The sequence below is a fragment of the Hetaerina americana genome, unplaced genomic scaffold (assembly GCF_022747635.1).
Source record: "Hetaerina americana unplaced genomic scaffold, ioHetAmer1.1.p SCAF_1, whole genome shotgun sequence".
Taxonomy (NCBI): domain Eukaryota; kingdom Metazoa; phylum Arthropoda; class Insecta; order Odonata; family Calopterygidae; genus Hetaerina; species Hetaerina americana.
The window spans coordinates 118,261,753-118,284,903 of NW_027286069.1; the positions used below are offsets into that span (position 1 = coordinate 118,261,753).

The 23,151-nt window shown below is 41.0% G+C and overlaps 1 protein-coding gene across 1 annotated transcript; it reads left to right on the forward strand.

Moving 5' to 3' along the window:
• The first annotated feature begins 1,209 nt into the window (after nucleotides 1-1,209).
• On the forward strand, nucleotides 1,210-21,490 carry LOC139696415 (tektin-3-like). Its single transcript, XM_071595207.1, has 9 exons — nucleotides 1,210-1,315; nucleotides 4,239-4,446; nucleotides 4,557-4,808; nucleotides 9,008-9,240; nucleotides 11,653-11,762; nucleotides 15,712-15,860; nucleotides 16,822-17,044; nucleotides 19,339-19,493; nucleotides 21,274-21,490. The coding sequence occupies exons 1-9, from the start codon at nucleotides 1,210-1,212 to the stop codon at nucleotides 21,488-21,490; spliced, it is 1,653 nt and encodes a 550-aa protein (XP_071451308.1).
• The last annotated feature ends 1,661 nt before the right edge of the window (nucleotides 21,491-23,151 follow it).

Consider the following 23,151-nt stretch of genomic DNA (forward strand, 5'->3'; position numbering starts at 1 on the left):
AAATGATTAAAGAGGCATTTGAAGAGCTGTAGATATGGATGAAAGCTGGAGGAGAATCCATAAAATCAGAATTTACTTGTGGATGATCAATCTTTTATTTACTTGTCAGCCAAGGGGCTGCAAACAATGCTGGATGTGGATTGGAAGTTAATACAAGTATAATCAAAGCAAAGGTGATGAGGTTTTTAGAGAAAGACAAGAGGCGATGCTAAGAGCTGTAAAAGTGTACTGTCTGTGTCTTATCCAAAGCCTACCTGAAAACAGTAGACTACCATTTAATAAATTGTATATTTGCGGCCAAGGGGCAACCAACCTTTGGCAGTTGGATGAATTTTTACTCCTGTGGATGTTCACATAGAGCTTGCATTAAAATTGCAAGGGGAGTAGGTGTACGAGAGCGTTGATTGTACTCATAACTGTGTGTTGCAGTAGTCAGTTGGAGTGTTTGAAGAAAGTGCACGACATTAAAATTAATTTGACATTGTTAATAAAATTATTGGTGCGGCAACTAATGTGCTTCCTTCGTACGCTCAGTGCCAGGAGTTTGAATGCCAATCGCGGCATAATTTACGGTCATCATTAGATCCCTGCCAATGTGCCATATTGGGCATATTTCACCAAAGCAGAGTTCTGCTCGTGGTGTGTGTGACTTTCAGTCGTGGGTTCCGTGGCACCATTGTGTTGTGGTAGGCCCTAGGGGATTTACGGTTTCTCTTAACCCATACTCCGCTCATCAACCCCCCCCCCTATCGATAAATTAACCAATTTTCGCCTACTGGCGAAAATTGCCTCGGCCATTGGTCGCCTCGCCAAATTTCAACTGCTGGAGGTGGCACATTCATTTTGCTTTTATGAAACTCTTTTTAGAGTAGACAAGGAACTTACAGCATGCCTCGCCCTTGTTTATTTTGGTATTATTCGAATCTCGGGAGCTTTTTTTACACTACTCACTATGAATTTGCTTTCGTTAGAAAGACTGTCGGTTAGAATCACTTGCTAAAGCATATGAGAGCGCAGGGAACCCAGCTGGATCACCGGAGAAATATTTTTGCGATGGATTTCGCCAAAGGACTTCATACATACCCAAGTTCGATTATATTCCTTGCATGTGGAGGAAATCAAGGCGTATTTCGTGGAATCGTATTGATCCGACTCGAAAGGTATCCATGGAGATTCACTTTCTTCGAGTCAGCTGTTACAGCCTGGCACATGGCCCCGTGCCTGAATTCAGAACTTCCCACGCCAATAGAGTTCGTGAGACCGAAGGAATTTCGAGGTGGGAACTGCTCGGAAGAGGTCGTCCGCGATCTCCCAGGTATTTAATCTTTTCTGTGGATCCCCTTCATCCCTAAGCAAGTCATAACTATTGCGTTTGACACCCGCTCTTACGTTTAACTTTTAGCATTCAAATTTTCGAGTTAATTCGAAATTACGAAGAGTTTTAAGAGCAAAATACTACAATCTATCAGAATATAAAGGGACCTCTTAGTTGGCGATCAATATTCCGATCTAAAATGTTTGGTTTCTTTCGCATTCTTGGCTTACTTTTCTCGTAGCAGTTTTTTAGTCATCCATTTCGGAAGCCCTCATAAAATGCATTATTTTTCGCCAAATTTACCAAATTATGGGTTCGTTGATTTTGGAAATTCTCTCTTGATGAGTACGGCATTGATTCTCCAAAAAGAGAGCGATGGTGATACATCCGAAAGATATCCAGTGAGGGTCGGCGTGATTGGTATCCACTTTGTGCAATAAGGCGGAGCGCAGTGGACCTTCCACGGTCGAATCTCTTTCCCGGCCTACTCTCGGTGGAGGGCGGATGGGCGATCGGGCCAATCGCCCATCGGGGGAACCGCTCCGAGGAGAACGGCGCTCTTCTCTCGAATGAGGACGCTGGCGGAGTTTCCGGCCTCTCCTTCAATACTTCCTCCCCGCCCTCGTACAAGCACATGCATATTCGAGATGCTCATATCTGTTGTGAAACGTCCTCTCGTAACTAAATAGGTGTGTGCCGTGGTGACACCGGTTCTGAAATCGCCCCCGGTGGAGGATTAACCCTCCGTATAAGGGCATTTGTCCTGCGACTCGCATTCATGGGCACCTCAAATGTGTGCCTTTCATACGCGACCGCCATGCATTAGGCACGCGGTACGGTGCTTCTCCAGGCATTCTTTTCAACTGCACGGACTCTGCTTCGTTTTACTTGATAGTCTCAAAAACAGGGAGTAGCCAGGATTTCTCGCGACATCTCTTGTAAGTAGGCGTTCATGGAATCGCTCAGCACGGCACATTGCTGGGACGAATGACTTAATTAGACGTGTCATTATGTTGGACGGTTGAATTATTTCAATGTGCTGTACTGCGGAATCGCGTCTGTACACGTCGAAATACGGTCGTGCGGGAAAATTTTCACCGACTGTCGTTTGCAGGTATGGGGGTAGGTAAGGTGACCTCGGAGGGCAACTGAGGAAAGTGGCTGATTACTTGCCAGGCCACTTGCACCGCCCCGTGACCAGGGGGCGCCGGGAATTGGCGCCGCCCGGACAAGGGGACTCGGTGAAGTTGGAAGTACCCAGCATGACCAAGGTAGGTGTGATCTTCACTGATTAATCGAAACGATGCTAATGCCTCCATTGCAGGAAAAGTTCATTCGCTCATTTTCATTATTTGACAAATTATTCGTTTCATGGATTATGCACGAATAAGTATCCTACATGTTACATCATTTTCAGGAGTTGAAGTTGCTAGACATGGATTCTCGGGTGATACTATCTTATACTCTAGGCTACGGTTCGCAGTTCAGTAATAAATCGGTTTTGATACATCTCCTCCACTTTGGAAAAGTTTTCACATCAATGATAAAATTTTACCCTAATGGTTCCTATTGATTTAATCGTTGAGGTTATCGGAGTAATATAAGATATAATCAAGAACTTTTGCGATTATTACTTTCGGCACTCGTATGATACCAATAATTTGAATCTTGTAGAAGAATCTTGAATCGATTGAAAATATTAATCTTAATAAAGTTTATGAGTCTATATAGGATATAACGAAATGATAGAAAAGTTTGTATAAATACTACATATATACTAATTGCTGTGGGATGTTGAACGCCGAGATGGGAGGGAGAGAATTGGGGTGAAGGGAGGAAGAAATAGAATAGGCTTTTTACGAAGAAATTGTAGAGTAAAAAAGATATTGGGATATGGCTTAAGTTACGAATAGACTGAGTAAGTTATAAATGAAGAGGAAAATAATGTAGGACAAAGAAGGGGAAGTACCTACTCAAGAAGCATAGAGGATATGAGGGTCGAGTCCAAAGATTTAATAATAATATTTGTTATCGGCCTTCCGAAACCAATAATTCATTGGTAGAATGCCTTGAATTAATGAACAAATACAGTTTTGATGATTTTGGTATGTTTTAGGTCATGAAACCAGCAATTGGCTGATGGTATCTTGAAGATATCGAAGTTTATGAAGCGCATTTTTTCGTGAAAAAAATAGCATGGTGTTTTAAAAATATTTAAGGCAAATCTTAATGTCGTCAAGTTCGGGAAATCGTGGCGCAGCCATGATTTCGAAGTAGGGGAACATCTCAACATATCATCCACTAATGCGTTGGGGGTGGAGTGGAAGGGAGATGAGCATATATATATATGTTATATGTATATATATAATATGTATATATATATATATATATATATATATATATACACATACATATATACACATGTATATATATATATATATATATATATATATATATATATATATATATATATATATATATATATATATATACATTCAAACACGAAATCCCGCCAAACGGCGAATAAATACTCATATATACAGAAACAGATATAAGGAAAAGGGATAGGAACACACATAAAGGACGAACACAATAGAGGTGGGGAAGGCTTATATTCAGCTTTCTCCATGTAGTTTGGTCTCTCTACCATCCTTAGGAGCTATTTGTACGGATAAAATAATCCTAATACCTACATTATACGTAAGTTAAGTATGTTTGTGATTGCAGTTGATTATTTATTACGTTTCCATGGTGATATTTGCATTCCCTACATCATGGTTATTGAGTGCATTTCGATCCTTTTCATCGTACTTTTCAGCAATAAAATTCTAGGAATTTAATTTAAACTGATAGAAATGACTAGTAAAAATCCCTCATACATGGTGAGTACTTTCCTGAGACATAATTTTATGTTTTTGTAAAGCGTCTCAATACATTTCCTTTGACATTCACTCATTGAAACGTTATCTTCACCAGCAACTCCACCCATGGAGCTCGGTGGGAGGCGGGCCATGTATGGAGCAAACAGCGGGGCCACCAGTGCCAAATAGAATTGCAAATTATTATGAGACACCTCGCCCGCACCCATGGAGGCCAACTCTCGGATACGAGAACCTCGTGCCGATGCCGCTGTAAGAACACATCCGAATTTTTGGCCTCCAGTTTGTGAACAATTCTTGCTTTTAAGACGGTGTTATTTGTAATCCCCTAATAAGGAGTTACTCTGCATGTTATCTACTAGGCCCAGTTATCCGGTGACTAATAGACAAATGGACCCATGCTATGCTCCAGCAGGAATGGCAACCGAACCGATAAAGTTTCCTTCTTTGGTCACCGGCTGCGAGAGAAACCCGGTGCATGCAGCCAGAGCCGCACTTTATACCCGATTTACCCCTCATGAGTGGGCCCAGAGCAATCTTTGCAATTACTCCGAGTCGGACGCCTCCAGAAATTTATCTGAGAGGCTGAGGTCAGAAGCAGCGAGAGCAATGAGGTAAGAAATAACTCCTGTCATTTTTGGATTAAGTAATCTTAATGGAAGAGAATCTGCGAATACTCACACATCTCTCGCAATGTATTTTGAAGCTGAATTCAGGAGCTTAATTAATCCATCCCAGTGCCAGTTATAAGTGAACTATGTGTATTACTTAAGACGTGTGTTTCCCAAAATTATTTCATTTTTAATGGTACCTATTTCCAACAACACAATGGTTTAGCCATGGGCTCGCCCTTGTCCCCACTCCTGGCCGATATTTATATGGACAATTTTGAAAAAGTTTTGTTCTCCTCAGCTCACCCTCTCATTAATAATGTATTTTGTTGGCTTAGATCTCCAGACGATGTCTTCTGTGTGTGGACAGGTTCTGATAGGCAACTAGATCAGTTTCTAGCACATCTAAATTCTATCAATTCTAATGTACAATTCACGTGTGAAAAAGAGGAAAAAGGTTCCCTGAATTTCCTCGACCTATCCATTTCTAGAGACAGAGACGGGTTACAGTATTCCATTTTTAGGAAAGAAATGTATACAGACCAATTAATTAATTCCTCTTCACGGCATTGCTTCACCCAAAAGCTTTCGGCATTTCATGCAATAATCCACCGTTTAACCGCTATCCCTATGTCAAAAGTCAATGTAAATAAGGAACTTAATGTAATTAAAACGTTAGCAGTAAACAATGGTTATTCAGAAGATCTAATAAATAAACTTTACCGGAATAAACTTAGAAATATAGCCTTAAGCCACATTTACAACCCCGAACATTTAAAAGATCCCACTGGCAAATGGCGGAGAATACTATATCATGGGACTATTTCTCAAAAAGTAATTAAAAGTTTTCCTAAAGAAAAAATTAAAAGTGCCTTTTACAGTGGTTCATGCCTTAAGAACCTGATCTCTCACACTAAAGACAAAGTCCCCAAAAACGAGAGGAGTGGAGTTTATGAGTTAAACTGCTCAGATTGTAGCACAAAGTATATTGGGTAAACAGGACGGAAATTTAAAGAAAGGATTAAAGAACACCAAACATGTGTAAAAAATAAGAACATAACATCCCTCTTTGCAAATCACCTCATCGAAAGTGACCACAAAAGTGACTTTGTGACAAAAATTATTCATTTTGAAGAAAGAGGTCAAAGGCTCGATGCTTTGGAGCAGTTAGAAATTTTGAAATGTGTCCGTTGGAAAGATGATCTTGCCAACGAAATTTTGTATCCCTCCCACTCCCCACTCCCAGACCTACCACTCTTCTAAATCAAAAATGTAATTCTCTTTTCTTCCCAGCTACATTGTAACCTGTTTACCCCTCCAACCTCCCTCTCTGACCAACCCCCCCCCCCTCCTATGATCAGAAGGTATATATAGCCAGCGTGCTTCTATGAGGACCACCTGGCTTTTGGGCTCCCCCCCTGGGAAGAAAATGAGAATGTATACCAAAAAACAGGCATAGAAAAACTCTCAGATCTCCTACTAACAAGGTGTAAAACATACTATGATAAGTTAAAAGAAAACCCAAATGGGGCTATGACATACACAAAAATAAATAAAATAGGCCCCTATGATAAATATAAGAGACCTAATAATGTCACACTCCAATAATAATACGGAAAATAATTAAATAAATATAAAAAGGGCAAAAACAACGATGCTGGTGGTGCTCCAGAAAGAAAAAGGAATTATATACTGAGACACAGAGCATAAGCCCAACTAGGCGACCTCTGATAAACACAGCCGCCTAAAAACGGCAAGGCAAGTCGAGCGAGAGGACCACCTGATGATGACGTTCAACGTCGAAACCTGGGTCGTGTTTTTTTTTAAATAAAGTCTGGAATTACAAAGTCAATTATTTCATTACATTTCAATATGTTATGCAAATTCCACAAAGTTACGCCTGAGACAACAAATTTTACTTAATTAGGGATCCTAAAGTCAGTTAAGAATATTTTAAAATATTTTACTTTATTTTTCCTAGAAGATAACGCCGACATCCCAGGACACATTTGTGGCTGTCCACTTTTAAAACAATCACACATTGAATTCAAAAATGAATATTACACCTAATCTGGCGGAGAATTAGTTGGCAGAGCATTGGAATCCTTTATGCCGCTCGATTATATAACAAGGAGGACGCACGCACTCCAACATTTGAATCCATATCTGGTGTTTCCCACGTGTTGGCCAAATATCGACACCAAATATAATTTGTATCTGGATTTGAAATGAATCAAAAAGCATTAACCTCGAAAATAATGTTGTACGTAGCTTTTCCTCAATACCAAAGAATGGAGTTTTATTGTCAATGAGCGACTTTTCGACCGATTTCAACGACAAAATTTTTACTTGGGAATACTTTTTCAGTAACCTACAAACGAGTATTTTTTCCCCTCTTGGTTATGGCGAACACAAAATGCATACATATGTACATCGAAGGGAAAATCTAACTCCCTGGCTTCGGATTACACAACCTGCAAAAAAGTCGCAAGAAAAATTTTATTCGAATGTTTACTACCCTCAAAATTGGGGTATTTCATTCCATTCGATATGTCAAAAGATACATCTATTTCTCTGTATTTGAATCAATTTTTTGAACAAGCGCTATTAAGGATGTTCCCCAATTAATCTGAGCGATTATAATTAAAGTGGTTCTTAGGGTCATAGTTAGGGCCATCAACCAAAAGATAGAGATTAGGGCAAATGATTGCTGAAAGGATGATCAGTTTGGGTTTAGGAAGGGGAGAGGTACGCGTGATGCCATTTCATTAATGAGATCACTAATCGAGAGGAATATAGAACGCCATCAGGACGTATTTTCCTGTTTCGTAGATTTCGAAAAGGTGTTTGATAGAGTGAATTGGGAAAAACTAACGAGTGTATTGCAGAAAATAGGAATAGATTGGAGGGACAGGAGGCTAATCCGCAACCTGTACATGTCTCAGACTGCGCAGGTGCGAGTGGGGAACGTAGAGTCTAGATGGGCAGTGTTGGGAATAGGTTTACACCTAAGGCAGGATTGCCCATTATCAACGGTGATGATCAACGTATGCGGAGGAAATGATAAAAGAGGCATGGGAAGAACTGGAGGTAGGAGTGAAATTCGGCGGGGAATTTGCAAAATCAATTTGGTTTGCTGATGACCAAGCTTTAGTTTGTCAGTCAGCCAAGGGGTTGCAAGCATTGCTATGTGAGTTGGAAATTCAATGCAATAGATATGGGATGAGAACAAATCTAAACAAAACGAAGGGTATGCGGTTTTCCACTAAGGCAAATATTAATAATATTATATATGTGTGTGTGTGTATATATATATGTATATATATATATTTATATATATATGTATATATATATATATATGTATATATATATATGTATATATATATATATATATATATATATATATATATATAATGCGTTCAAAATCTAGAGTACTCGTAACAGATAATCTTTCTCGAAAGTGTTCTGGACCAAAATGGCCAAAGTAGCTCGGAAATAAGGCGAAGAATCGCGTTTAGGCAAAGAAGCTATCACAAGGAGGAGAGAATTGATGATAGAAAGTAAAGAAAGGAGGTAAAGGAACGGTTCGTCCAAACTTTAATATGGAGCGCGGTTTTGTATGGCGCGGACACATGGTCAGTAAAGCAAGAAGATAGGCGTAGGCGAAAGGATTTTGAAATCTGGCTTTGGAGAAGGTTTAGTGGACAGAAAGGAAAACAAATGAGGGGGTGCTAGGTTTGGTGGGGAAGGAAACAGAATTGTTGGGAGAAATCATAAGAAGGTAGGATAGATGGGTGTAGAGTATTTTGATTGGCAGTTGGATGTTGTGATAGAGGGGAGAATATTTGGCAAACGAGGAAAGGGAAGGAACAGGATAGGGATGTTGGACGGGATGAAGGGAGGAAGGAAGTATACGGAGTTGAAGCGGGGCTTGTTGCCATGGTGGATGTCTGGTTGTATTTTGTTAAGAGAGACTAGGGGATTGTCGCTGTACCGTTTGGCTGCTTGTGTCCATGCAAAGCTACCTTATCCGGTAGATTGCCGATGATAATAATCATATACGAAGGTGAGGGAAAGTAACGGCCTCATTGCCCTCGTCCGAGGAGTGAAGCGAGTCCCTGGAATCGGCCGATCGTTTGAATGAGGGGGGGATCGAGCCGTCGTGGCCATCGTCCACGTTTCCACGCGTTGTCGCTTCGCAGGCAGACGGAGGAGGAGACGGTGAAGGCGCAGCGGGAGTCGGGCCGGCGCCTCGGCGAGAGGATCTCCGACACCACATTCTGGAGGGACGAGGTGGCGCAGGAGGCAGAGCGGCTGGCCTCCGAGTCGGGCCTCCTGCGAGACACCAAGCGGGCCCTGGAGAAGGCCCTCGCAGACCTCGAGGCCCCCCTGCACATCGCACAGGAGTGCCTCTACCACCGAGAGAACCGCAAAGGTGAGGACTAAACCCAGCTCGTCCTCACCGTGCAAGGCCCACACCAGACGGTTGCCCAGGACGCTCGAAAACTTTTATTCTCGCGTATTTGTTTAAAAAAATGCTTATTATGCTAAAAATTTCTTTTGGAACTTCCCTGGGAGAGTTAATATTTAAAATATTTTTATTTATTGTCCTCATAATGCGTGCATGCGTACTATTCTTTGGTGACAAGTTTTTCCTTTAAGTTGATATGCATCCGGTTATATCAGATTTACAGATATTGCTCAATAATTACGCCGGGCAAGTGCCTTAGTCAATCCGCCAGGTAACCTCCTCTTGAACTGCATTTCTAGGGACTTTCAATGGAGAGGCGGTGACGAAGTACTCCACATACGTACAATAGGACAAAGTTTTAGAAGCTGTGCGCACTGCTCCAAAGTCCACGAGTTATCATTCAGACTCAAACAAATAATCGTATGGTTCTAACAATTTCAAAGAAATCGCTCATTCCGCAACACTAGCTTCAGCGTCGTCACCCACCCACGTAGGTGTGGATACAAATGCGGAAAGCAGGGGATCCGGATACGCAGCCCAATCAAATCGAATGTTTTTTCATTGCGAAGTTCGAGAATTATCTCTCAGAAATGTGGTAAAACTAGGCACAACCTATAATTAAACATGAGATAAATGTTTGTGCTATTCGTTTTGGAATGGCGTTTATGGTACTTGGAGATGAATCATGATTAACGAGTCAATCGGGAAAGTATTCTATTTTGAGTTCTGAACCCATATGATAATCCGATATCCGATATCCTCCAACGGAATTAAAGTATCGTTTATGTTGCCGCAACTATCTTCAACCCTTTTGCCTCGAATCAATCATACCCAGAGCAACAGGTTCCATTACCCCTTGCATGACGCAATGGTATGTGCATTTTAGTTACGCGGATCGTATAAACATTAGGATAACAATGTAATCGCTTTTCCCACAACTGATGGTACTGTTCCTAAAAATTATTCGAATTGTCAATTTACAATAAGCAAGATTAACCACAGTATTAAACCTGAGGTTTAGTTTGATAGTTAGAGCTCGTAATAAGCCCTGGGATGGCGTGTAAAATCCCCACATCAGGAAGGGGGTGGGGGCAGCAGTTCCTTTCCCTTTGTCGGAAGATCTGGCTCGGGAAAAATCACTCAGCTTGGACGAGCAAAAGATGCCTAGAAGCATCATCCGGAATCAAACCCGGGCCCTACGGTGAGTATTCCGGGGCTCTACCCACTTGACAACCTCGCTCTTCCAATTTTCCGTACCGAGTGTAATTTGTGGCCATACCATCATGACTGTATTCATTTTCCTCTGTGATGTACGTATTTTGCAGTATAATTCAAGGCGAAATTCGGCCACTTTTTCTTGGACTCATCAAAGTAGCGACCCCGGAGAGCGTCGTCATGAGGTCATCCGTAATAGCGATAAGTGGTCCTCTGAGTATTAGCTAGTTATAGCTGTCCAGTGGGTTGATTGTATATGCGTTGCGGAAGTACTCATTCAAGGAAAGCATTCAGCTGCTTCCCCTAGCATTTGCGTCATTCTATCCATTGCTCTAGGCCTTCTCTTTGTTCCAGGGGAATCATTGCGAGGGATCGCATCGGTACTGGGCCTAAGGTACTGATCTCAGTTGCCGAGAGAGTTTTCTTTATGAAGGGCAGGGGCGGAGTCATAATGGGGAATATTTTCGACTTTAATAACATTCAAAATTAATTTTAAAAATTGATCAATGAATAAAAAAATGAATCAAACAAAAATCAAGCATTCAAAAATCTGCTGCATTGTTCTTTGCGCTCTTTAAGCGAGTTATATTAGTTTTAAACTGAAAATGAATTTCAACTTTCAATTTTCAGCTGCAATTTTGAATGAGGTATTTTGACACGTAAACGAGTTACATGAAAAGAAGTGTTATTTTTCAGACTTGTGAATTAAATGTATTAAGAAGTGGCTTCCGAAGGAAGGACGGAACGGTTCGCGAACTATTTTGTTCGGAAGGGAATACGTTCGAGACGCGGGAGGTGTTTCCTAAGTTCAGCCCAGGATACGATAGCCAATATCACGATTCAATAAGGTTCCTCTCGTTTCATGTTGCTACTAAACCTCCTCATCCTCGCCACCTCAACCCTAAAAATAACTCGTACGTCTGATAATATCACATTGTGAAATTAAATTTAGTGCTCATAAATGTTATAACGCAAATAAATCTAATATTATTTGCATGCGATGATATGCATTTTCGCACAAATGTTTTTTAGTTATTTCTCATTCTATCATTCATAAATAAAACAGTCACCCACAATTGCAATGCATTGGTACCCTTAACTTGTCTAATATGGAGCACCCTCACGTTAGCCTTGAACGTATCACCGTCTACCTTCTTCCAGGCATCGACTTGGTCCATGATCAGGTGGAGCAGTCGCTCTTGAAGGAGGTCGAGTCTCTGCGGAATTCCCAGGACCGTCTCAAGAGGCACATAGACAAAGTGGCCCAACAGGTATGCTGACGGCATGAATCATCACATTTTAATTATAAGATCTCTTTACATTTCCGTGACACCATTTTTGCCAAGAATGTTTTGGGCAGGTGGAAGAGGGTAATACAATTCATGAATCAGCCCCCTTAAATCCATGAATATGGCATTTCCAGGTGTAAAACAAAATTCTTTGAAATACATGGTTTTTATGTTTTAGTACATGAGCGTTCCTGCGTAAATTGAGTGATTTGTACCTCTTTGAATCATCTTTAAATTCGACGGTTGCTATATACTGACCGCATCACCGGATAGCCCATTCGTCAACGCAATCTTTGGTCAAAAAGATAATATTTTTAATATGTGATGTCGGGCCATTTGGAGATCCCAGTGTGGCTTTGGATATCCTAAATGTAATTAGTATCGCACGTTATTATCAAACGTAAGCTCGGATACTCCAGAAACGGGTGGTTGGCAAAAGAAAAAGGAATCTTAAATATTTAGTATTAAAGTCATGCACGGTGAATTATTTAATGCCTGAGCGTTCCGGATGGCACGTAAGTTTACGAAAGATATTCTCAGTTTTCATGTCACATTGTGCTGCATAAAATTAATGGAAATAATTTATAGAACAGTAATTATTATTTTTGGGTAATCTACCGGTTAAGGTAGGTTTTTGGATGGACACAGCTACTAAATAAATATCTTGTGATTCCTAACAAAATATAAACCCCAGTATCCTACTTTACATCAGGTCCCTCTTCCGCTCTGAGTACCTTCTTCCTCCCTTCATCCCTTCCAACATCCCTATCCTATTCCTTCCCTTTCCTCGTTTGCCTAACATTCTACCCTCTATCACAGTCTTTAACATCCCATTGCCGGTCAATACCCCCTTCATCCACTTTTCCTGCCTCCATAGGATTTCTCCCAACATACCCCTCTCTTCGCCCACCATACCAAGAACTTCCTCATTTGTTTTCTTCTCTGTCCATTTCACCTTCTCCATTCTTCTCCACACCCACATTTAAAAAGCCTCCAATCTACGTCTATCCTCCTGCTTCAATGACCACGTTTCCGCACCGTACATAGCTACGCTCCATATCTAAGTTTTTACGAGTCTTTTCTTAACATCATTACTCAATGTCCTTGTCATCAACTCCCTCCTCCTTGTGAAGGCCTCTTTGCCTAGCGCAATTCTTCTCCTTACGTCCCTACCACTTTGACCGTGTTGGTCCAAAACACTACCGAGATACGTAAACTGTTCTGCCTGCTCTAGTTTTTTCCCTCCTATTTTAATGTCTAGCTTAGCATTTTTCTTTCTAGAAAATCGCATTACCTTTGTTTTATTAATATTGATTCTCATCCCATACCTGACGCACTGAATTTCCAATTCACTCAGCAATGCTTGCATCCCCTTGGCTGACTGACAAACTAAAGCTTGGTCATCAGCGAACCTAACTGATTTTACGAATTCCCCGCCCACTTCATTCCTGCATCCAATTCTTCCCATGCTTCTTTAATCATTTCCTCTGCATACAGGTTGAACAGTAACTGAGATAATGGGCAACCCTGCCTTACACCTCTTCCTAACACTCCCCAACCGGACTCCCCGTTCCTCACTCGCGCCTGTACAGTCTGAGATATGTACAGGTTGCGGATTAGCCTCATTTCCCTCCAATCTATTCCTATTTTCTGCAGAATACTCATTAGTTTTCCCCAATTCACTCTATCAAACACTTTTTTCGAAATCTACGAAACAGGCAAAAACCTCCTGGTTGTGTTCTATATTCCTCTCGATTAATAATCTCATTGCTGCAATGGCATCACGCGTACTTCTCCCCTTCCTAAACCCGAACTGGTCATCCCCTAAGTAAACGTTTGCCCTACTCTTTATCCTTTTGTTTATGATCCTGAGAAGAACTTAATCTGCGTGGGATATCAAACTTATTGTCCTGTAGTCCTCACATGATGTAGCCTTTACCTTTTTCGGAATAGGAACTAAAATTGATCTCACGAAGTCTTCCGGCCAGATTCCTTCCTCATAAATACTACGAATCAGCCCATAGAGCCTCTTCCTCCCACATTTTCCTAAACATTTCAATAGTTCCGCGGGAATGTTATCCACCCCCACGGCCTTATTTAGTCTCATCTCCCTTAGTGCCCTTTCTATCTTATCATCTAGTATGCCTGGACCTAAGCTATCTTCCTCTACGTCATATTCTTTTTCAGTGTCTAACTTTGTTGGTCGAAGTTCTTTACTATACAGTTTTTCTATATATTCCTTCCATCTCTCTTGGATTTTCCTGTGTCAACTATTATCTTACCCGCCTTATCTCTAACGGTTAGTATAGATCTCCCTTTTTTACTTCCCAATAAAGATTTAACTTTGCTGTACAGTGCACCAATTTCACCTTCCTCTGAAGACTTTACATATCCTTGCACTGCGTCTTTCACCATGCTTCTTTTGCTTTATTTTTTTCCCGCCTCAATTTATTATTTAACTCTTTGTACTTCATTTTGCCTAACTCAGTGTGTACATTCTTTCATTTTCTCCTCTCATCCATCTTTGTAATCATCTCATCCGTGATCCATGGTTTCCTAGTCCTTTTCGCATTAACGGTTCCAATAGTGTCTTTTGCGGCTTTAGACATCCCTTCCTTGATACTTTTCCATTTTTCTTCGATAGTACTTAGCTCTTTACTATCCTCCATGATTTCCTCTACCGCCTGTTTGTATTCCTTCCTTTTCAAACCATTCAATGTTTCTACATCCCATTTTATAACCCGCCGCCCCAGCCTTATCTATTTGAAACGGACGCTACATTTCATAACAACTAAATTGTGGTCAGAGTCCGCATCCGCTCCCGGGAAGCTGTGCGACTTTATCACACTCTTCCTAAACCTGTGTCTAACCAGGATATAATCTAGCTGATACCTTCCTGAGTCACCTGGCATTTTCCATGTGTACCTGCGTCTTTTGTGGTGTCTAAACCAAGTGTTGGTGATGACTAACCCCTGTCTCCTGCAGTACTCAACTGCTTCCTCCCCGCGGTCATTCCTCGCGCCTAAACCGTAGTCCCCCACCTCATCACCATCTCTTCCTTCGCCTACAGTAACATTCCAATCCCCCATCACTATCAAATATTTCCCTGCAGGAACACACGCGATAATATCCTCTAACTGATCGTATATCCTATCGACCTCTTCTTCCTTATGGTTGCTCAGTGGCATGTATACCTGAATAATAACCAAGTTCGTCGGTTCTGCTTTTATGTCTATTAGTAATAATCTACCCATACCTGCCCTATGTTGACTATGCTTCTTCCTTCCTCTTCATTTAATACTCTGGCAACCCCAGAACAGTAATGTGTAGATAAATGTTTGCGTTGATCAAACAGAAATTTGTCTAAGTGCTCTTCATTAGTTTTGAAAAGTGAAGCAGTCAATTTTGTTTTTCGCTTGCATTGCAGTTACGCCCTAAGTGCACTTCGACATGCTTTTTATAAATAGTAATGGTGCTCATGTGCGAACATCATTCGAACAAAAATGAGTACTAATATGGTGAAGTTCTCCGTGGTGGTTAATGTCCTTTCAGATGCTATTTTAGTAATCCTCTCTTCATTCTGGCTATCGGTGTGTCGCACATTTAACAACTAATTCAACATTACTACATTGGTGAATGACGTACATTAACTTCGAGTACATAATGTGACAACACCGGAGAAAGGGCTCAATGAAACAAAATGAAAGCCATGATTTTTTTTGTGAAGTACTTGACTCGAAAATCTTTTGAAACACTCGACTATTTGTACGTAAGTTTCAGATTCCTTCGAGTTCACGTAAACATATCGTTCGAAAAGGTCGTTCATTCGCGAAACCTAATCATGTCTAATTGGGTTGAGGTACATTTTGAGTTATGACGAGTCGTGCCTTCCTCTCCCCCGCCCCGCCCTGCTTCTCGCCGCCGCCGGAAGCTGCGAGACAACCGCGCGGCGCAGCACGAGTTGGAGCGCGACGTCCGCCACAAGGAGGGCGCCCTCGGGATCGACCACACCTGCCACCGCCTCAACAACTTCTCCGCCGGGATCAACTTCTACGCCGGCATCGATAAATACGACCCCACGTAAGAAGCACATTCTCCCTCCTCTCTGCTCTTTCAACGCACGATTTCTACTCTTTCTCTCGAATTCCATTACTTAACGATGACTCAAGCCAATATACCAGACAGTCCTTCTTTTAGAACAGCAAAAATATCCACTTTTCTATTGAAAAAACCGCTCAATAAATAAGTAAATTCACTAATTAAACAAAAATACTAATTAGTAAGATTTGCCGAAGGATTAAGCAGTGCTGATATTATAGTAAAAGGTTATCCAATCAAAAGATGCCGTTGCTCTATTTAACAAAATTGAAGAATGATGAGTGAAACACTTGAGATGCACGTCTTTCGAGGGAGGGAAGGACAGGCGTTGAAAAGCTCCGGCTGTAGACCTATTCCATTCACTTGACGACAGTTCGGTTTTGAAATAGATGCTCACGTTAAGCATCTTTGGCAGTGTAATGCAAACACAAATTGAATGCAAATCATTCGACGGAAGTAGGCGGGGACAGCGATTGCAGAGAATGTTATCTTTTGAAACACCACTTGTCATCCTGGATGGACGGAGATTTGAACGTCCTTAAGAGGTACACGATAGCTGAATGGTATCAAAAGGACTTGTGGAAATCACCGGTGATTTTAAAAATGACTCTTATTGTTATTTACCTTCATTTTTTCCCATATTATCAACTGTGGTCAGTTTATTTCAAAATATTTTTTCTCGGGTATTCCCAGTGGAATATCCGAGAAGAATTTATTCATGAGTGGTGTTACGATAAATATGTCAAATATGGCCGGCGTAAGAACCATCGAATCTCCTTGTGTCCGCGATCTAGGTTTGTCGTCATGTGATCTCGGATCGAGTTTTTCTCCCGGAGCGAAGAGCGGCATTTTAAAGAGGTGTGAGATCCATTCACCCACCTTTTCCTCTCTCTTCCTCCCCCCCCCCCATGTCCCCCAATTTAACCACCGTCCCCGATGACAGCGTGTCTGTGCCGGAGTCGTGGGAGGAGTTCTCGAGGCGGAATGTGCAGCGGTCGCAGGCGGAGCGCGGGCGGTCTGCGCAGGCGCGCGCCGACGCCGACTCGCTGATGGCGTCCGTGGCCGCCGAGACGTGGGACCGCTGGACCTCGACCAACGGGTCCCTCGGCCGCCGTTCCTCCGAGACCCTCGAGGCCAAGAACCAGCTGCAAGTCCACCTGCACAAGGTGAGGAGAGGGGGGGGCGGTAGACACCACCCACCTTCTTCTTCCACGATCAAACCTCGATATAAGACTCGTTTGGCCTGCAGCGCATTGCTTTCTCGCGATGCGATTTACCTTCTTACGGCCGACGATAAGGAGAGCATCAAAATAATGTATGTTGACGTATTCCAAATATAAAGTCTAATGCCTCATTAATTATGCCTCTGATACGCAAAATGAAGGAATATTCTTGATGTCATACAGACTTTCGAACAGTCTATTTTGTATAAGTCTCTATTTCCTCCGGAATAGCAATGCAGATCCGGCATTTGAAGAAGAGTCAGCCGACGCGATTCAAAGGGTTTCTACGAGGGCTGCTTTTTTTTAATTTTCATTGATTTGACTTAATAGTAGCACCAGTGGCGGCCATTAAATGTTAAATACTCACTATCTTATGCCAGGTCCTGATGATGAAAAGCAATGAAAGCTTCGCATTGCGGCACAGGAAAATGTCAAATGGGGCATGTAGGAGGACGAGGAACCCAAATTACATTGATTTTTTTTGAGATAATCGACAATAACTTTTACAATGCGCGCCTGTGCATTATTTTTTTGCAGATACAGCATATTCCTTTGAAATGTGCTCTTTCATGATTGATATGGGCTTTGAGAATATGCATCACTTCCCTATAGTATCCTCCATTTAAAATTGTGTGCTGATACGACATGCCGATACTTCATTCCCTGAATATCGGAAGGTGATGTGGCCATAAATTTCCCAGCAGCAGTCACCACTTTAACTTTATTTGGGGTTGCGGATGGATTTGGGGTTGCCAGAGATTCCCACGCAGAGCTTTGCCGTTTGCACCCACGGTCAAAATGATGTAGCCAGATTTCATTTGCTGTGATGTCCTTTGAGAGAAACTCCTCATTGATTAGTAACTCAAAATCATCGTCTTCAAATGAAAACATTCCGTTGTTTGGGGATGAGCAATGTGGCATCTTACCGCGCACAAACTCGTACGCCTCATTGGCATTTTTTTTCTTTCATCAGCGCGAGGGTTGCACCCAATGAAATTTCCAATAGTTTTCACCACCTGACGTTGTTCGACGATCTTGTCTCCCACAATGACAACATCAGCATACATGTTTTTCTTCTAAAAGAGCAGTAACCAGGGTTTCGGGTTCATCTTCCTTTGACAATGGTCTTTTGAGCATTTAAAACCCTCTTCTAGTGGTGAAGGGAAGAGCAGAATCTCCATTAGCCTCACAAATATAGCATTGCTCAGTCATACGCTGGCAATTGGTTCAGGGGATACAAAATTTCAATGGAGATTGCTCTTCATATGGTACCCCCATTGATACCACAAGCGAAAACCAAAAGGGCTAGCTACGCTAGCCTCAACTAGCAACGGCAACAGCTAATGCAATCCCCTAGTCAAAAATCAATAATGCATGTACCACATACACACCACACATTCAGTTTAAAGTAAAATATTTACTTATCTTTTCATATTAAATTATGCAAATAAATAATTATGATTACTCATTTTTTAACAACCCTCTTATGGTGACCACATTCATAGGTAAAAAAGAACACTAAAAACTGCATGTAAATGAAAGGGGTTGTATGGATTCTTCTTACGAGATAACATATTTATGAACAGAAAAAATCCTTTATCCGTATAATATGATTCTAGTCCAAGGCATAACTCAATTATTTCATGTTTGTTCGAGGAAACAAAATGAACTGATAGGAAATAAATGCATGAAATTAGTTCTGGGACTTAAATTTGTTCTGTTGAAATGTTTGTGTGTTAGCGCCATTAACAAACGGTTGTAAAAAGAGGCCAAAGTGCTCAATTTGTGTGGGTGGGTATTTTCCTAGAATGTAATAATTTTTAGATGAACTTTGAGAAAATTTTGAATACCATTTTCACGCTTCTCATCTCAATAGCTTATGAGTTATCGAAAAACCTATCAGATGCAGGCGCACGAACCCATCATTCAGTAACTGTTCAAAACGTTTCAGCGAATCTGAAAACGTGTTTCCTTTGAAATCTTTAAGTCTTTTATAATTTTCGCCCAAACAATGTTTCCTCCGCGGAGGAAGTAATAACGCCGTGATCATGACATCCAATTCTAATATGAAAGATATATTGTAAGGAACCCATTTTTTGGACGATTGCATTTTGTTCGCCTTTTTTTGTGATCCTACTTCATAGTTTCGGGGAGGAATGCAAATGGCTGGTTTGAAATCACACGTATTGCCCCGATTCGAACCCTAATCTCTCTCTTCCGTCGAAACACACTTTCAGGTGCAGCAAGAGATATTTGACATCGAGAAGAACATGGACCTCCTCCGCAAGGCCATTCGCGACAAGAACAACCCGATGAAGGTGGCTCAAAGCAGACTCGAAGCTCGCACTCACAGACCGGACGTGGAGCTGTGCCGAGACAACGTGCAGTACAGGTGTGTTGATGGTGTTGGAGTCGGTCCTCATTTGTCTCCCTGTCCTTTTGCGTGCGAAGCGAAATCTTAGGAACAAGAAGTTTTGGTAACGGGATAAAATTTGTCTGAAAGTATTGTCCTTAATGTCTCGTAATTACTGCTGAGGAAGTGCGTCAATCTTGGAACCTCTGGCATGCTCAATGAAATTATGTGTCGAGAAAAATAATCAATATTTATTAATACCATCAAAGGCAACCGATATTGTAGCAGGCAAAATTATTATATAATTTCTGTGATTCTTGAGCAGTCCATAAAACTATAAGTTCAATGGAAAACATTTGAAACAACTAAACCCATGTATGGGGTGGCATTTGTGCCGTAAAAATTGAAATTTATTAATTTAAATTTCCTTTACGTTGGCTGTGAAATTCTCTTTGACTGGAGCTACATCTAATTATCGTTTCCTTGCCGCTAATTTAATATTGTAACTTGATCGACACCGCCATATTTCCTTCGCTTCTCTCTCAATTCCTTCTAAACCCGCAATCATGAGAGAGTCCCACTTTAGATATCACCTTGATAGTGAAATACTTATGTATATAAATTTTTGCGTCGTGGATTTAGAGAAGATATTCTATTGAAAAGATTTGACGCTTTAACGAACATCCATCAGGGTAAAGGATGAGAAGAGAGGGGTGGACATTTGAAATCTCATTCGAAACCCGTGAAGGAATTTAAACTCCAGGGGCAAAGGTGACGAATCGGTCGATAATAACGCAAGGGAGTAAAAATATGCTGGTTCTTATTTCCTTTGGCAATTTCAAGTTAAATTAGTACGCCCAATAAATTGATTGTCGTAGGGAGAGTCGGAGGTAGGAACGTAAGTCGGTGCAGGAAAGATAAATTTGGATTTGCGGATGATGGGGTAAAGTTGAACGGTGGGCGGGGAGGAATAGAGAGCATTGCAGATTCTACGTATACAATGAAAGGTGTGGGCTGACTTTTGAAAGTCGAACACAAGAAGTGAAGGAAAACTGAATCAAGCATCGTAGTAAGAGGGTATAAAATAAAGCAGGCGGGGCAGTTATGTACTTAATTTATAATCTATTGTTTATTGCCTTTACGAATCTTCTAACATTTACGAAATCAACTAGATCGCAACAAGAATGTTCCTTTGCAAAATGTTTTTGAGTTGTTAAGAAGATTCCAACGTGGCATATTGGAACCGATGGGCATCTTTTTCTTGCGTTGTCTATGCCCTTGCTCATCACGTGATTGTGCCCGACGGCACCCTTTTCGACCGCTGACCTTGAGGTCCACCTCCAAGCTCGATCCAAGGGAGCATCAGGGTGCGCATTGCAAGTCGGGTTTCACATCGCAAATTTTTTAACGAATTAATTAATTTTTAATTTTTTAATTTTTTGGACCCATTTGACCAATGGTTTCCTGGGTCCACTTTTATTTTACTTCACAGTTAGTTGGGGATTCCTTTGAATCTTACTTCCCCTTTTTACAAACAATAATGAGACATAAGGAAACAACATACATAACAAAACAGACAAAAAGACAAAAATAATCAGACATAAGGAAAGTTTTTCTAAAATTTTAACATCTACAGGTGCTTATATATGTTGGGAGTTAAACTAATGATAAACAATTCAAGAAAAGAAAAAAAAATGATATCCGTTGTTCGTCGCGGGAATGTCGTCGGTCGCACGAGCAAATCCCGTGTCGATCGAGACGCCCGATTCCTTGTATCGCGGCGAGGTTCACCGGCGGGAGTGTGCGTTGCTACTTGCAGGTTGGTGCGGGAGGTGGGTGAGATCGAGGCGAGCGTGGACGTGCTGCACCGGCGACTGGAGGAGGCGGAGGCGCAGCACCAGCGACTCCTCTGCACCCGCTCCAACCTCGAGTCGGATCTGGCCATCAAGTGCAACTCGCTGCTAATCGACCGGGACAAGTGCCTCGGCCTGCGGCGGTCCTTTCCCATCACAGCCACGCCCACCAACGTCTACTAAGTGGGGGCACCCACCCCTCGCATTCCTCCTCTCAACTGGTCGGTTTTGATACTGAATGATTTTTGTAGCGTTTTCGTAAGGAAACTGTCGTCACAATTCACACGTTTTTATGTCTCGAAATCGACATGGTGCGCCTTTTTAATTGGCTCTTTTTTACACGATGTTTTTGAGAATTTTTACATTGCAGACCAAATGTACGTGAATATATATATATAGCAACAAACAATATAGACACACATAAAAAGATCACTCACACGTTATTTCTTGATCATTTCGACGGAATTCTGCTCATTTTCCGATGAAGACGGAGCAGAATGCCGTCGAAATGATCAAGAAATAACGTGTGAGTGATCTTTTTATGTGTGTCTATATTGTTTGTTGCTATATATATATATGTTTATATATATATATATATATATATATATATATATATATATATATATATATATATATATATACACACACACACACACATATATATAATATTTCAGGAAGCTCCCACTAAATGAACTTCGAGTGGTTGCTGGCGAAAATAATCTTTATGAAAAAACAGAAAGCATTATGTTATGGATGTTTCGAGAAAGCAATAATAGTTCGTAAAAATTATTTGTCATCATTACTGCAGTGAACAGTAATTGTGTTAGGTTGTTAATATCATCAAGTATTGATATTTCTAGCTAAAGTAGCAAATCAATGCTTAGTGTAATTTTTAATTTATTACTTTTGAACTTTTAAGACGTGTTGACACAACACCAAGTAGTTGTTTTGAGATGTCGGGGAAAAGCTATTACTCAATACGAATGTTGCAACATTAGACTGTTATTGTATCGTTACGAATACGTTGCACGCTTGTTAAAATTATAACAAAATATTGCTGTAAACTCTTTAAGATAATAAACGTTTAATAAATCTCTCAATATATTCACCACGTTTTGCGATTTCATTTTCGTTGGCATTTTGTTAGCGCAAATTAATTTCCTCAAATCGAATCCTCAGTAGAATTTAAAATTATTATACGTTACTACAATTTTGGGGGTGAATGGAGCTATGTGTAAGACATACTCAAATGATTCAAGCAGCCATTCATTGACCTGGAGGCAGGTGTGAAAGATGAGGGTAGATCCCAACCCTCACTGTACTCACTAAAGTTTCCCGTGTGAAATTCATTCATGCAGAAATGTCATTTTCCCATTTCGGGTCTGGAAACCAGTGCCCAAGTCACATCACAGTCTGTGGCACTGGGATTGTCCAGAGGCGCGTGGCAATTAAAAGGTTCACCTCTTGAGGGTCAAAAAGGAAGAGGGAGAGGTTGGGAGAAAATCCAACTCTCGATTGAAATGATATCTTCACTTTTACTCTTTGTTTTTTTCATCACTTTCTAAATATACATCTAATTTAGATTCTATAGATAAAGACGCTGAGTAATGGAGGCAAGGTTGAAAATTAAAGAATCCACCCTACTCAATGTCTCCAACGGACGAACACATATGATTAAATAATAAAGAAACTATTATTTGGCGTAAAGATTCTAATTTTTTTAATAATGAGGGAGAAATAAAAATGTAATACATTTCAATTTCTTCATTCGTGTCGGAATGAATTTGAATCCCTACAGAATGAAGATACCTGCAAAAAGGAATACATTCAATGCAAGGCAAAGG